Below are 14,205 nucleotides of genomic sequence, written 5' to 3'. Positions count from 1 at the left end.
GTTTCCATTTTACCTCGTCCTGTTATGATCTTTTACCCTAAGTCTCCATCCCCGGTGCTGTTTGTCCCAGAAGTGTTTATAAAGCATCATCGTGCTGTCTCCGCGGTGGCTTTTGCAAGGCTAAACAAGCAAAGCCCTTTTAGTCCATTTGGCAAGCTGGACTTTGTTCCCGTAGGCATTTCTGGTATCCCTTCAGAAATGGGGCTTCTACCGTCGTTCCTCTCAGTACAGAAGTGGGACAGCATTCACGGGACCCCAATGAGCTTTTAAAAACAGCCCAGACTCGCCACTTCTAACGCTTCTTTCTCATGAGGAGAGGTTTGAGACTGTGCAAGACCTCCACTCATTCAGCCATCTCTTAAGCGTGGGTTTACCAGTGCCATTAAAGCGAATCCTGCGCTTACACGCTTGGCTGGATCAGAGCCTTAACTGCTCAGCAATTTAAAACCTATTCAACTCGGCTGCTTAGTTAATGGACAAGGAAAACACAAATAGCATTTTAGATGCCCTCTGTAATGTCCGCCTAATGTTTCTTTTGCCTCCAACCTTGCCAACTGCGAGGGTTAGCTAACGCTAAAAAAAATGCACCACCACCACCCCGTTTTGGCCTATTTTGGCCTCCTGAGAGAATTTTCTGTCGAAGCTTTCGACAGTTGGGGTCACCGATGGGAGGCTGACCAAGCTCCTCTAAAGCGTGACTCCGAGCAAGAGCTACGGGGTACCGGTGCCAGCTTGTAAGATGAGACCAGGGCTGGCAAACTGCTTCCAGAAGGAGCTTTCCCTGGGTTTTAGCAAAGCAGAAGTGCGAGCAAGCCCTTGACCACATGTTTGGATTTCGAAGGGGTATCCATTTTCCTGAAGTTGAGCTTTCCTAGTGCTCTCTTGTTTCACTTAGCCTTTTTCCTGGCAATGAGGATTTTTTTTTCCCCAGCCATCTTACAGCTGAGTAACTTCCCTCCCATCCCAGTTTCCCAAACACTCGAGCCCTTTGAAAGCCTCCTTGCTCTTGTGGCTTTGCAACGGTGAAGCTGTCGGGGGCAGGTGAGACATGCTCTGTCCGTGGAGCAACCTGGGGAACTCGGTCCAAACTTTGTGCCCATGTCCGTGCTGTGCTTACAGGACCATCCTGTCGAGGAGGAGCCAGGAAGACCCTCCTGTAACCTCCCTGGGCTGCAGGGAACAGTATGCAAGGAAAAAAAAAGGGGGGGAGGCTCTGCTGAACCAACTTGGGCAAGAGCAGGCAGGTGGACTTCTCCAGAAGGTGGAAATACCTGGTTATAATTTTGAAAGGCAAAGTTGTCCTTTTGAGCTGTACTGCAGTGCTGTTCTGACTTAGGTATCTGAGAAAAAGGAAAGAAAATGGTAAACGAGATACCTGCCATGTGTTACACAGTAAGGGAAACACATATACCCAAAGAGATACATTTTTAGCTTTCCGAAAGTGTAAAAATGAGTCTATTTGGAGAGTTCTCACTTGAATCTTTCCTATGGGGTTTGCTCTTATGCAAGCTTCTCGGTTGCCCTTCATCTCGCCTAACCTGGACTGTGGCAGTTATCCCAGAGGAGATGCTAAAGGCCTGGACAAACGCCGCATGCTTGGCGTTCCTCCCCGGAGGGTGATTACTGAGAGAGAAGTTATCCCAAAGCTGAAATATTCCTGAGGTCGGAAGGGGCCGGAGGCCCCCATTCCCTGGGATGAAGGGCAGCTCCGGGCTCTGCAGGGATGGTGCCGGGGCCCGGCCTCGTGGGAACAGGGGTAGCCGTGGTGTGGTGTGCTGAAAAATGCCCGTGCCGAGACAGCCACAAGACGGAGAGGAGGGGGAGGCTTTAAAAATACCATCCCCGTGCAAAGCAGGCCCGGGCGCCAGACAGAAATAGCAGCCCCGGCCAGTGCTCGAGGATTTAATTTAACTCTGGCGCCGCACGCGTGCGGGTCAAGTAGCTCGAAGAGGGGCCTGAGACCCTTACGGGAGGACTGGTGTGAGCCACCAAGCGAGGCTGGGAGGAAGCTGGGGACAAGGTTTCCCATCACATCATCTTTTTTCTTGTGCTGCGGGAATAAAATTCTGGTTGCCTCGTGGCTGGGCACCCTGTGGGTCTCCCCTTTCAGCTTGGGTCGTTGCTTAAAAGCAGAACTTTCCACATGCTGATAGAGGAATAATATTGTGGCAGCCACCCCATTAATTTCTTTCGCCATCAGGAACATCTTGTACAACTCTGATTTTTTTTTTTTTTTTTTTTTTTTGGAAGCAGGAGGCAGAGAGGTAGAGATAGTATCTCTAGACACCGCTGAGGAAAGGTGGGGAGCAGGAGGAGGGAGAAATAAGCAGCCTGGGGTGCAAAAGCAGAGTTAGCACACGGCACGTTTATTTAAAGGCAGTCGGAGACTCTCGAAAGCAGCTTCTCCCCTTCGGCAGCAGGTCTTTAGCAGCATCACAGATTCCTTCATTTGGCAAGGTTTCTCTGCTTGAGCCAGACCGCAGCCCACCCATTTACATGGAAACGTGGCTGGTAAAAAATTCGTTTATTTTTAGTCCTGCGAACACTTGTTCTGTTCCCCATGAAACCATCTGCTTCTTCAAGTGTGTGGTTTTGGGTTTTTTGGATCAACAAACATAACTCTCCCTTTGCTCCTGCACCCCATTGTCTTCAATTTTTCATCCTTTGGCCATAAACCTGGATGTTTTTCATACTCATCCACACAAAAGGAAGAATTATTTGCCTTGTTTTGGGAAGGGGAAGTCAGAAGAAGATAGGGGTTAAAAGATGGAACAGATCAAAAACTCCCATGGAGAATTTTTTTCTTCTACCTCCCACCCTCTGTAACCTCTCTCTGCCCTCCCACTGGTGTTTTGGGCAAGAAAGTTTCGGCTGGCTCTGATCCTTAGTTTGGCTTTGGAGTAAGATCCATCCAAAGCATCTAGGTGCCTGGAGGGGGCTGGGCTGATGGGACCTGGTTCCTTGGAGATCTCTTGCTCACCTCTATTTTCTCCCAAAGGCAGCTCTGCCAGGTAAGAAAAAAGAAAAAGAGGCAGCCTGGGGCAATTCAGCTGATGTTCCCCAAGCACAGAGCAGCTTTCAGTGCTTCCTTCCTGTTCAAAAGCTGCTCTCCCAGAGAGGCTTCCCCCCTCCCCCCCCCCCCCCCCCCCCCCCCCCCGCACCTTGCCCGGGGCTTTTGGCCTCATGCTGAGCCATCTTCCAGCCAGGCTGAGTGGTTTTGATTGCCAGTTTGATTTGGGTTTGATGCTGCTTGAATTGCCTTGCATTCATCCAAGGTGATAACCAGGAGGGGAAGGAAGTAGCCCTGCGGAGATGGTCGCAAGTCCGAGATGGCTGGGTGTGTTAGCGGATGCATTGGCCATCAGCAAAGGCTCGTGTGTTGATACTTTCCTGGGCCGGTTTCGTTGGACAGGGCCATGGCAAAGGCTGGGCTTGGAGTGCATTCAGCAAATGAGGTCCAGATCTCTGTCTCTCATTGGCTTTCTTGTGCAACAAGGCTCAAACCACAAAGCTCATCTGCGGTGAAAGCAAGCAAACAAACAAACAACAACCAAGTGGGGAAACTTGAGCGTGTTCATCTTGTGCTTGTTGAGAGGCATGGGACTTCCCAGCATTTGGGAAAAATCCAGGAGATCATATCAGGATTTTTGAGTTTAGTTGAGTCCAGGGTTTTGCTGGTTCTTGGACTTAACTACACGTTGCTTGTTCCTTGCTAGTCCTGCTGTGATCATCACTTTGCAATTATCCTCAGTCTTTGGGGCTTTAATTAGACATTGAAGCTTTCAGTTGAATGAATGGCTGTTTTCTTCTGCTGTCTGCTCTGAAGCTGTGAATGTTTCCCACCAAAAAGATGTGAGGGTCCAGCTGTAGCTGGGATGGTTTTCCCCTTTGGCACTGTGAGCTCTGCATCTGTACTTGAATAGCTTCTTCCTTCATCCAGCATCTTCAAGGAGTGTCATGGGCATGGGGGAATCAAAATGCCCTGGTTTGATGAATCGTGGCAAGCTATAGCCATGCTGGTGGGTCTCGGGATTTGGCACAGTGAGTGCCAACACAAGAGAGCCCCCACAAGAGGGGTCGTAAATTGGTTAAAGCTTTAGGTTCCCACTCCGTCTATCTGCCTCCATCAGGGGCTTCATTCTGGGGCGAGAAGGTCCAGGAGGACTGAGGACTGTGAAAGTCAAGGCGCTGCCTTGCACAAGGCTGGTCTGACTGGAATTCATATGCAACCTTGGGTCCATTGGCTTGTGAATTGCCCACATGAGCCCTAGTTAAAATTCAACTACTTGAGAGGTGGGATAGTTGGGGTTATTCTCCTGCCTTGGCCAGACCCGTCCTCCCAAGGGCCCAGCTCCCAAGTGTTGGTCTGAGAGGGCTCAGTGCTTTCTGTCCCAGAGACATACATGCAAAATGTAGCCTGTTCAGCAAAGTGCAGCTTTGCCAGTAAAACTGCCTCCACGCATCCATGAAGAGGTTTCTAACGGAATAATGATAGCTTAAAATAACCCAAGAGCTGAGCTCTGTGTGAGGAAAAGGAGCCTTCATCTGCAGGAGCCCCTGTCGCAAGTGGCTGCGCGTTGCTTGCGGCTTGGCTCTGTCCCAGGTTGGGCCTGGTGGGAACCCACAAACTGAGAAGTACACAGAGTCTGAGCTAAGCTTGTGGCAGTTCCCTGTAAACACATCTGCCTTCTTTGGGACTCGCTGTCCCAAACACTGTATATATTCGTGGTGTGAATCTGTTGTAGGCAGCATCCAGAGGTCAAGCGGCAGAGGACTGGGACGGCAAAGCTTAAAAAAACATTGACACAGTCCATCATGATGCCTGGGAACCTGGTTCTTCTGCATTGGCATCACTTTCGGTTTGACCTCCTGTCCCAGTTTGCTGTGACAGCCTGGATTGCTCATCTGTCCTCGGATTCTGCGTTCCCTTCTGCCTCTGCCTTCCCCGGGGCTTTGCTGCCTTTAGGCTGCATAAATACAAAGGAATTCAAGTTAAAAACATTTAGAGCAGAGGTGAGAGTAAGAAAGCTCCTGATGTGACGTGACAAACGCGTCTGAAGGTAAACTCTAGTTGCAGCTCTTCTTGAATGCTCAGGGTTGAGCAGACTAAATGACGTGTACTATTTTCTTCCCACCTTGCAAAGAATAACCCCTTCTTGGCTGGTGGAAGGGGAGGATTCAGCCAGGTTGCTTCTGTACTAGTTGGAGAATGAAAACAAAGACCCCGGTGTTTTCCCGGAGTAGAGGCTTTCAGATAAAGCAAAGGTGGCACGTTCCAGCAAGAGGAACCCAAGAAGTATCAGGGAAAGAGGAGAGAGTGATATGAAATGCAAGACTTTTCACGTGTGGAAAGCTAAGCACTTTCTGCTGGAGAACTATCCATTGCAGCTAGCGTGCGAAGCTCTCCAGACAGGAGGAGGAGATGTCTATCAAATAATTTTCTGGAGCCCTAATTGCAGAGCTCTTCACGCAAACTAGGGCTGTAAGGGGTGCAATGGACAAAGATCTAGTTATTTCTCCCAAGTTTTTAGAAGAATTTAGGGCCAATACTCTTTTTGACGGGCTATGAGTGACTTCCTCATACTTTTTTGTAGCTAATCCTCAGAAGCTTAGGCCTTGCAAATGTTTGCTAGGGCGCCCCGGAACATCAGTCCCAGGGCAATCAAGAGGATCTGGGATGCAAGAAAAAGCCTTTCATCCAGTTGTTTTACAACAGACACTCTCAGGATGTTCGCTGGGAGAAGACAAATTAAGGATCCTTAAAGTTACATCTTTTATCAGGCTATTGCTGGTTCTCTTTGCAGAAAAATGCACTCATTAATAGTTGTGTGCATCCTCATCCTGTAAAGAACAACACAAAACTGTGTTAGGAGGTGCCTTCTTCAAGTAAAAGCTGTCTTTGTACCACAAAACAGTAGCGTGCACTTGGAGGCTCCCTGGAAGAGCAGGTCTTCCAGCACAGCGGGTCACAGTTCGTGCTACGAGGCTGAATCTTTGCCTGCTGTTGGTGGCGTGACATATGGATGGATGGCCTGGGGAGAAGAAGACAGACCGGCCTTTTGGAGATAACCCTCTCCTCCATGTCGATTCCCAAGGGGAATCGGAGCGCCCGAGGCTGAAGCATGGCCGAATGGGGCGCTTCGCGGCAAGCCGCCAGCCGTAACGAGACTTTTAATAGAAAGTTCATGCCCCTCTGAGCAGCTCAGGCTCGATATAGGCAGGTTTGGGAGCTCATTTATTCAGCAGCTCCTTACGGCCTTCACAAATGGGGCCCGTGAAGTGCAGAGCCGGGGCCGTGCCAGCACTCAATTATTTACAGCTCTGTGCAGCTGACTGATTCCTCTCCTGCCAGCTGGGCTGGGGTGGGAAAAACTCCTGCAATGAGCCCCAGAAGAAAGCAAATTGCTACCTGCTTTTTTGCTTTGGGGGTTTCTCTAGTGCGAGTTGCCCTCAGGGCACATGGGAAGCGCGCGCCTCTGTTTTTCCAACTTTTGTCCATGCGCGGTGGGAGCAAGGGAGGAGCGAAGCAAGGCGAAGGGCAGTGCAGCTGGATTCAGCTTCGTTAGCTTTAACTTCTGCTTCTCTTTTCACATTCTCATGCTCTCTTATTCTTTATTTTTTTCCTGAAGTGGCTTTACCTTCCTCAATTTGGTTCTGTGCTTTACATACCTCACTCACCTCTGCCTCCCTCCGTTTCCCCCTTTGCTCCCAGTTCCCCCCAGCCGCTTGCTGGATACTTTAATATTTCTGTGTTGTTCCTCTGCTCTCTTCCTCCTCATTGTGTGTGTCTCATTGCTGTTCTCCACTGGAAACGTTTCCCTCTTCCCTCTTGCATGTCTCTCTGCCATTTTTTTTTTATTGCTCCCTTTCTGCCTCAGTGGTGTGCTCTTAAATTCCCAAGAACGACCGCTGCGTCCGTTGCTGGACAGGCCACATTTTGCACCTGCCTCCTAGGGCCGCATGCACTTTGTCATGACACTGGCATGGGGAAAGCTGGCTTGTAGTGTCCTGTCAGCTGTCTAGCATGGAGGGTTGTTTTTATTTTCTTACAAGCTGTTATCTGGTGGTGAAAATGCAGTATGAGGTACGTTGCGTTTGCGGTCTAGACGCCTCTGCCTTTGCTCAAGTGTGACATCTTTGGGTTGCGCTCCAATGTCTTCTTGATGCTGCATTTGATCTCCCAGATGTTCGATCTCCCTTTGGCTATGTCCTTAGCCTCAGGCTTTGGCATATCCGTGGGCAAAATCCACGTGTTTGTATGGTATGTTCTGCAGAAGTGCTGGAAGCTTTGGGTTGGCCCCTTTCCACCAAGCTGGTAGATGTATACCGTGGCTTGAGTCTGGTGGTCCTTCATTGTTCATAAATCAGTAACTCTCATGGGCGCCCCCCATTTCAAAGCCCTGCTCAGAGGACTTGTTTTCAAAGCCCGACTAAAGCATAGCCAGACCGCTCCAGGGATACGTTATTTCTGTGGCTCGTTTGAGTCCCCTGCTCTGGTTTGCAGAGGGAATGGAGAGTGTTTCGTTGCTTCTCGTTCTTCAACTCATTGATCCAGATCTGAATGGCTGGGAAGGGAAGAAATGCCTGCTGGCCATCAGTCATTCCTGAGGTGCTGGGGCTGAGATTTGAAGCCCAGGCTTCAAGAAAACTACTGCATTTTCCCCTCCCAGCCTCCGTGCTTCGCTTAGCGTTCAAAACTGAAACATCCAAGACCGGCACGTGCCTCCCGCCAGGGTCTTCTTACATGGATGCCGTAAGATGAATCCATGGATGGTATGAGTTGGGGAGAGCTTTAAATTATGGTAAAATAATACGGTTTGATTTCTGAAATGATGAGGGCTCAGTGCTCCCTGCCTATCATCTTGAGTGTCTTTGGACGTTCGATTTCTTATTTTTCTGATACCATTTGTAGCTGCTCGGTCTGGTGGCAGATAGAGAAAACGATGTGTCGGTTATTCCAGCACTCAGCTGGTGGGATTCGTTATTTTAGTTCCATTATTAACTTCTTGTTGAAAATACCCAGAACTGGAAACTCTGTTTTGACAACCAAACTTCTCCAAAAAGAAACGGCTCTTCTGACTAAACGTGTTCTTGATGAAGGCTAGCGTACACACCATCGGAGGAGCCAGTCCAGGCCTTGACACTGTTGCAAGGCAATTCCTGACCGATGCCGGTAGGAAAAGCTGCTGCTTCTCGCGACTGCTTCACGGCCCCAAAACCTCACTGAAAGCCACGGGAAGGAACCCATTTGCCTCCGGTGACCCGAATCCACCGCGACGTCCTTAGTTCCCGCCGTAGGACGTCGGCACCTAAAGGCCGTGAGGAATTCGGGGCTAGAGCGAGCCCCGTCTCCTCGTGTAAGGAAGGCCGCTGGGCGGCCGCAGCTGTACCCGTGCGCAGGCGGCGCCTCTTCACGCCGTTGCAACCTCTCACCTCGCGCTGAAATTACACACCGGGGTTCGTCCTCGGGGCCAGAAGCTGCCGGGGGTCGAAGCCACCTGCCTTTGCTCTGCTGGCCTCTTGCAGCTAAGGTTACAAGGTGCATTGCTTGCCATTACTGCTTTCCAAGACTGCTCGCTTGGTGGCTGAAAAAGCCTGTGATTTGCTCACTGCCAATTTTTTTGTGGCTAAATTCCATGCTGCTTATTATTTTTGAAAGCCCCACTCTTTTGAACAGAGCTATTGACACATAGCAAAAAATAGCGTTGGTATGTGATGCTCGCCTGAAATGCACTCCAGTAGCTGCAAAGACACGAGCTGGCACTTTGGGACCAAGGGAGAGGGATTATTTATAGCCAGCCTCCGTAAATCATTCCTACTATTTTTTCTGAGCCTGATCCCCATTCCCCTTTTAACATTGCTGTTATTTTCCCTTTCCAGACATACTGGCTAGTGAAACCGCACTAATTGTGCACTGATTTGTAGGAATTCATCCAATAATGTGATTTGGTAACCTGACTGAGTTGCACCAACGCAACGTGGTTTGGGCCATCTTAGTTGGTTTGTAACCTGTTTTGAGGTGGTCTCCATCACCCTCTAAGACAGTTTTACAGGGGTGCTGGGGACTCACAGGGGTAGAGGTCAGGAGGGACCTCCGGATGCCGCTGAGTCCCACCTCCTGCTCAGAGCAAGGCTGGCTGGCGGGTCGAATCAGGTTGCTCGGGGCCTGTCTCCCCAAAGTCTCTCTCTGCTGTTCTTTGTCCTGTATTCAATGTATTCTTGCCCCAAATTCTGCTTTGAGCCCATAAGGACATTTTTAAGGACACTACTAGGCAACAGCAACAGGGATCTGCCTGGGTGCTAGGTGCTTATTGCCCAGCTCCCCATACACCCTTACTCTCTTCTAAACAGAAAACTGGGAATTTAAAGTCCAAAGGGTGTTAAGCAGAGAGTAAATCCGTTTCCTTACTTATTTACAGCTTGCTTGGCAGGCCGCATTTTGAATAATTGGTTTATCTAGTCTCAAGCACTTCAAAGAGTAATAGAAGATAGTGTTGCAAGAGTCAAAGAAGGACTGAAAAAAGAGAGAAAGAGGTTTTTAAGAGGCTGGTTAAGAGTGGGGTTACGTTTCCTTCATGCTTTGCTCTGTCAGATAGATTTAACTTCAAATTCCAGTTCACGCTTTGGTGGGAGCAAGAGCACCAATTTCTCTGTGACCCCAAACTGCTATAAAATGAGCCCAGGGGAAGACCAGCCTTCCGCTGCTGGGACGGAAACTGGAGCATCCTCCCGTGTGGACAGGGTCTAAGATAGAGCCGTCTGGAGCGATTTGGGAACGCTGGCCAAAGTGGGCAAGGGTGACCTCTGCCCAGGCTGTGGTGGAGTTGGGTTGTGGGTGTTTTGGGTGGCAGGAACCTCCCGCCAGCGGAGCCCAGCCCAGCTCACGCCTGCTTTTCTTTCAGCCCATCACTTCATCGTTGCCACAGCGTGCCACGAAGCCGACTACGGGCAGCTGATCCGCGACTACTGCCTGAGCCAGTTCCAGGCGAGCATGGAGGCGCTGGGGCCACGGCTCTGGTGCGACTGGGAGGAGACCCTGGGGTAAGTTGCCTGCTGGCCGTGGGGATTTGGGACCAAGAGGGAGGTTTTGAATCCGGGGCGGAGCGCCGTCCGCCCTTGAGTTTTCCCTAGCAGCTCAAACTGGAGACTGGAGGAGCAGCGTTTCCATTGCAGGGCAGTCCTTTGCCGGGTCCCTGCTTGCAATCGGTGTCGGCATGCTGGCCGCGGGAAGGCGCGATGCGTTTGTGCAACCCTGCTGCCCGCTTTTCCGTCTGGGATTTTATTTGAGCAAGTCTCCTGAAATAAGGGGGGATTTTTTTGCGGGGGGTGGGGAGAGGAGGATTTGCTCCTCCCTATTTGCAATCAGCAGAGCTGAATTTCTCGGCATGGCAGCAGTGTAAATAATTCTCCTGGCAAGATGGTTGTGATAACCGTGCAGAGCCAGGTACTGTTTTCCAGTAAAGTTTATGTAGCTCGTCAGCAGGAGCAAATAAAGCCCATTTTTAGCTTGTCTTCCCTTAATGCTCTCAGCTCGCATTCCCCGGCGTGCCACTAAGGCAGCGTTACGCTGCTGCGGGCTTCCTCCTTGCAGGAAAACACAAGCGTGTGTGCAGGCGGACGCTAGCTGTGCATCTAGGGACTAAGGGCAGTTGGAAACGAGGAGCAGATGTTGCGACAGGCTGCGGCCGTTTTGCACTGAAATACAATTTTTGTAAGGCTTGGGTCAATTCAGTCCCCCTTCTTTTGTGCCAAATTAAAAAAAATCTATGCATATATATATATATATATATATATATATGTATATACACACACATATACACACATATGTATTATGTATACATATGCATGCATGTGTGTATATATATATATATATATACACACACACATATATAGAGGGAGAGGGAAGTTTTTCCTTCCCCTTTATTGGTGACAAAATGGAAGTGGGGAAAGAGAGGTTCCGGAAAGGTGGAAGGAAAGATAGATGTTTCTGATTCTGATGACTCTTGCCTGACTCAAAATATTACGCTTTCTGGAAAAGGGACAGGTTGGCAAGACTGGTAGAAATCTTCCCCATTTTCCCGGCAGAGCTGCCCCCCGAGCTGGGCCGTCCTGGGCTGTCCCCTTGCTGGGGCCAAGTCTGTCCTAGGGTAGGACCTTGTCCTTGTCCCCTTGCCCTCGCTGAACCTCATGAGGTGGTTGTTGGCCATTCTCCCAGTGGTCAGGGTCTTTCTGGATGGTGGCTTTGCCCTCCAGTTTGGTGTCAGCACCTCCCAGCTCGGTGCCGTCTGGAGACGTGACGAGGTGCCATCCATCTCCTCCTCCAGGTCTTCGGTGAAGACATTGAACAGGCGCTGGAGGTATTAAACAACTTGTTCTTCATCTCTGGCTTCCTGCTTTTCTTCTAAATAGCTCCTACTAAACTTGTTATCTTTGAGTCACTCGGAGGAAATGTTGAGAGCTCGCAGTGTTTAATTTGATTGCGCGAGTCCATTTGCTCCATGTAAACGCAAGCGTCAGTTTATTTTGGAGAAGACATTCCTGCGATCTTCCCAGGCCCTCAGGGCATCGGGTAAATCGGGTAAAAATAGCTTGGCTGCCAGACTGAACAAACCGCTCTGCAAGGAGTGGGCGGGATGTGGCTTTTAGGCCGCAAGCGAGGGGACCAGTAGCAGTGGATGTGTGCTGGGAGCTGGAGTCACTACTGCGTGACGGGTCTCACCGTGCAGGACGTGCCGCAGATGTTTGGGTGCCTGGTGGTCAAGCGTAGTCTACTGAGCAGTCTGGCTGTTGAAGCCCTGATGGTTCCTACTCTCTTCTGGGTATGAACTTGCCAGCCCTTTTCAGGAGAAAAGGGCTGTTTTTAGGAGCATCTCCACGCAGGCATGGAGCCAGGTGGTCTGTCCTCTTCCTTGCGTTCCTCGTCCCACAGACGTGAAGGTCTTGTGAAAAGCACTTGGGGCTGGGGTCCCGGAGCCTGAGCCTGCTCCAGGGAGCCCTGTCTGAGCCCATGCTTTATCGGGCAAAAAGCCCCCGAACGGGAGTGCCGGAGAAGCACAGAAAGCCCCCGGTGGAGGGACCCCTGTGTGTGCATCCCCCCATCAACCACTGGGAACGTGAGCACGGTGCATTGCTGCACGCTAGCCTTAATACACCGCGTATCTTGTCCGGCAGGTGCCTGCAGAGCCAGGGCCTAACGTTCTTCATCTCGGTCTTACGCAGAGCCTGGTTTTCCCTTGATGAACATCAGAGACCTTGTGATAGGCTGGGCAGGCTGGGGTCTCCTCTCTAGCTTTGGAGGGAAGGACTTTACTCCCACTGGTTGACACTCCAAGACGTAGAAATAACGTACCAGTCTGGAACCTCACTTCCTCTCCGTATCTTGCCCCCGACCGAGGACTTTTGATCCTTGAAACCTGCTTGAAATGGAGATTGGAAAGAGAAACGTCTCAGGGCTTTGCCCGTGGCAGCCGGTGTCGTACGGTGTTGCGTTTAGGGCTGTGATTTCTTGCGTGCCGCTCATTTAAAGATGAACCATCCGTTAGGCCCGGCGTTTGCTGCTCGGCTGAGCATGTCATGATGAGGACATCTGGAAAAACGAATTGTCCCAGCAGGATTTGTAATTGCGGTTGCTTTGTCCTATTTATAGGATGCAATCTTTCCTTCCATTAACGGTGCTCTCGGCTCATTGATATTATTGCATTTAGACGTAATTAAGCGATCTCTTTGGATGAGGAGCTCCGCAGTCCCTCCCCGAATTTCCGCCCGCGGAGTGCAGGCTCTTCCGACTCCGGGCGCCCGGCGCCTCCGACTTCCCGAGGCTCTGCCCTCCCGGTCCCGCGCGGTCTCTCCGCGACTTCGTGACTGCCGGGAAAACGCGGGTCTCGCCGGGAGCGCTTTCGGCGCCGCCTTCCCGGCCAAAAGTCAGGGGCGACCCGAATCGGCGGCAGCCCCGGCCGCGGCGCCCGCGCCTTACGGGCTCCTCTGGGCGGAGGGCTCAGCGGGCAAGGCGGCGGCGAAGCCCGCTCGGCCTTTTTATTTCTCCAGCCGCCTGATTTAATGGTTGTGTGTAGAAACGCTTTGTAGTGTGTGTCTCCCCCCCACCCCGAAGACTTGCTGTTTCCAGGCTCGGGCTGCCAGGCCTGGGAACACAACTTTTATTTTCTATTTGTTTTTTTTTGCACGCGCGACGGCGGCGGTGGCGGCGGCGGGGGACGGATGGTTTCGGCAGCTTTGCACGCTCCCTTCTCTGCCCTTTTTTCCTTCTCGATCCTGCGCGGGGCTGGCGGGGCGGCGGGTTGTCCGTGTGTCCTCTCCTCCCCTCCCACCGCTCCCTCCGCAGCACCTACGGCGAGCTCACCAACTGCACGGCGCTGCTGGCCGAGAAGCTGGCCTGCTACTGGCCCAACCGCCTGGTGGACGAGTTCTTCGTGGCCGTGCACCGGCGGTACTTCGGGAGCTGCCCGCTGGCGGGCCGGGCGCTGCGCGACCCGCCGGCCGCCCTGCTCGCGCCCTTCATCGCCCTGCCCGTGCTCGCGGCCCTGCTGGCGGCCGCCCTCGTCGTCTGGCGCAGCAAGCGCGGCGAGGGCCTCGCGTAGGGCCGGCCGCCGCCGCGGGACCGCCGGCGCCGCGGTTGACGACGGTGACGCGGTGCTTTTCCTTAAATAAAGGCGGTCCGAAAAGGAGGTGGCGCTGGGTGGTTTCTTAGGGCGGCCAGCCTGACCGACCCCCCCCCCTCCACCCCGCCAAGCACCACCACCCGCCGGCCCTCACGTTACCACCCCCCCCCGGCACACGTGGGTGTGCGAACACACACACACACACACACACACACACACACACACACGTGTGAATGCACAGACACACACTAAGCCACCCCTACGTGCACATACGCACACACCCCTGCACCCCAGGACACAAAGGCACTCACAGCAACCCCCCCCACACACACACGTGTGTGAATGCAACCCCCCCCCTCCGCACACACAAGCACTAAGACCCCCCCCTGTGTGCATGTGCAAAAAAAATGCGCGTGCACACTCACAACACCCCCCCACACACACACACACACACACGCACAGGCGCACACACAAATGAACAGCTCCCAAAAGTACACACATGCACACACTCACATGAATGCACCCCCCCCACAAGCACTGACACACACCCCAGCACGTGCACACACACACACACACACACACACACACA

The 14,205-nt window shown here is 52.0% G+C and overlaps 1 protein-coding gene across 1 annotated transcript in view; it reads left to right on the top strand.

The window, feature by feature from the left end:
• The window catches only part of RBM44 (RNA binding motif protein 44), a 37,953-nt gene extending 24,271 nt beyond the window's left edge, over window positions 1-13,682 (top strand). The window contains exons 15-16 of the mRNA XM_062579358.1: window positions 9,903-10,041; window positions 13,340-13,682. Coding sequence (XP_062435342.1) covers window positions 9,903-10,041; window positions 13,340-13,595 — 395 coding nt within the window. The 3' untranslated portion in view covers window positions 13,596-13,682. The remainder of the gene's footprint in view (window positions 1-9,902; window positions 10,042-13,339) is intronic.
• The last annotated feature ends 523 nt before the right edge of the window (window positions 13,683-14,205 follow it).

Source organism: Rhea pennata, chromosome 6, assembly GCF_028389875.1.
Source record: "Rhea pennata isolate bPtePen1 chromosome 6, bPtePen1.pri, whole genome shotgun sequence".
NCBI lineage: Eukaryota > Metazoa > Chordata > Aves > Rheiformes > Rheidae > Rhea > Rhea pennata.
Note: the sequence above shows the minus strand (reverse complement) of the source record. Positions and strands in the feature narration are given on the sequence as shown.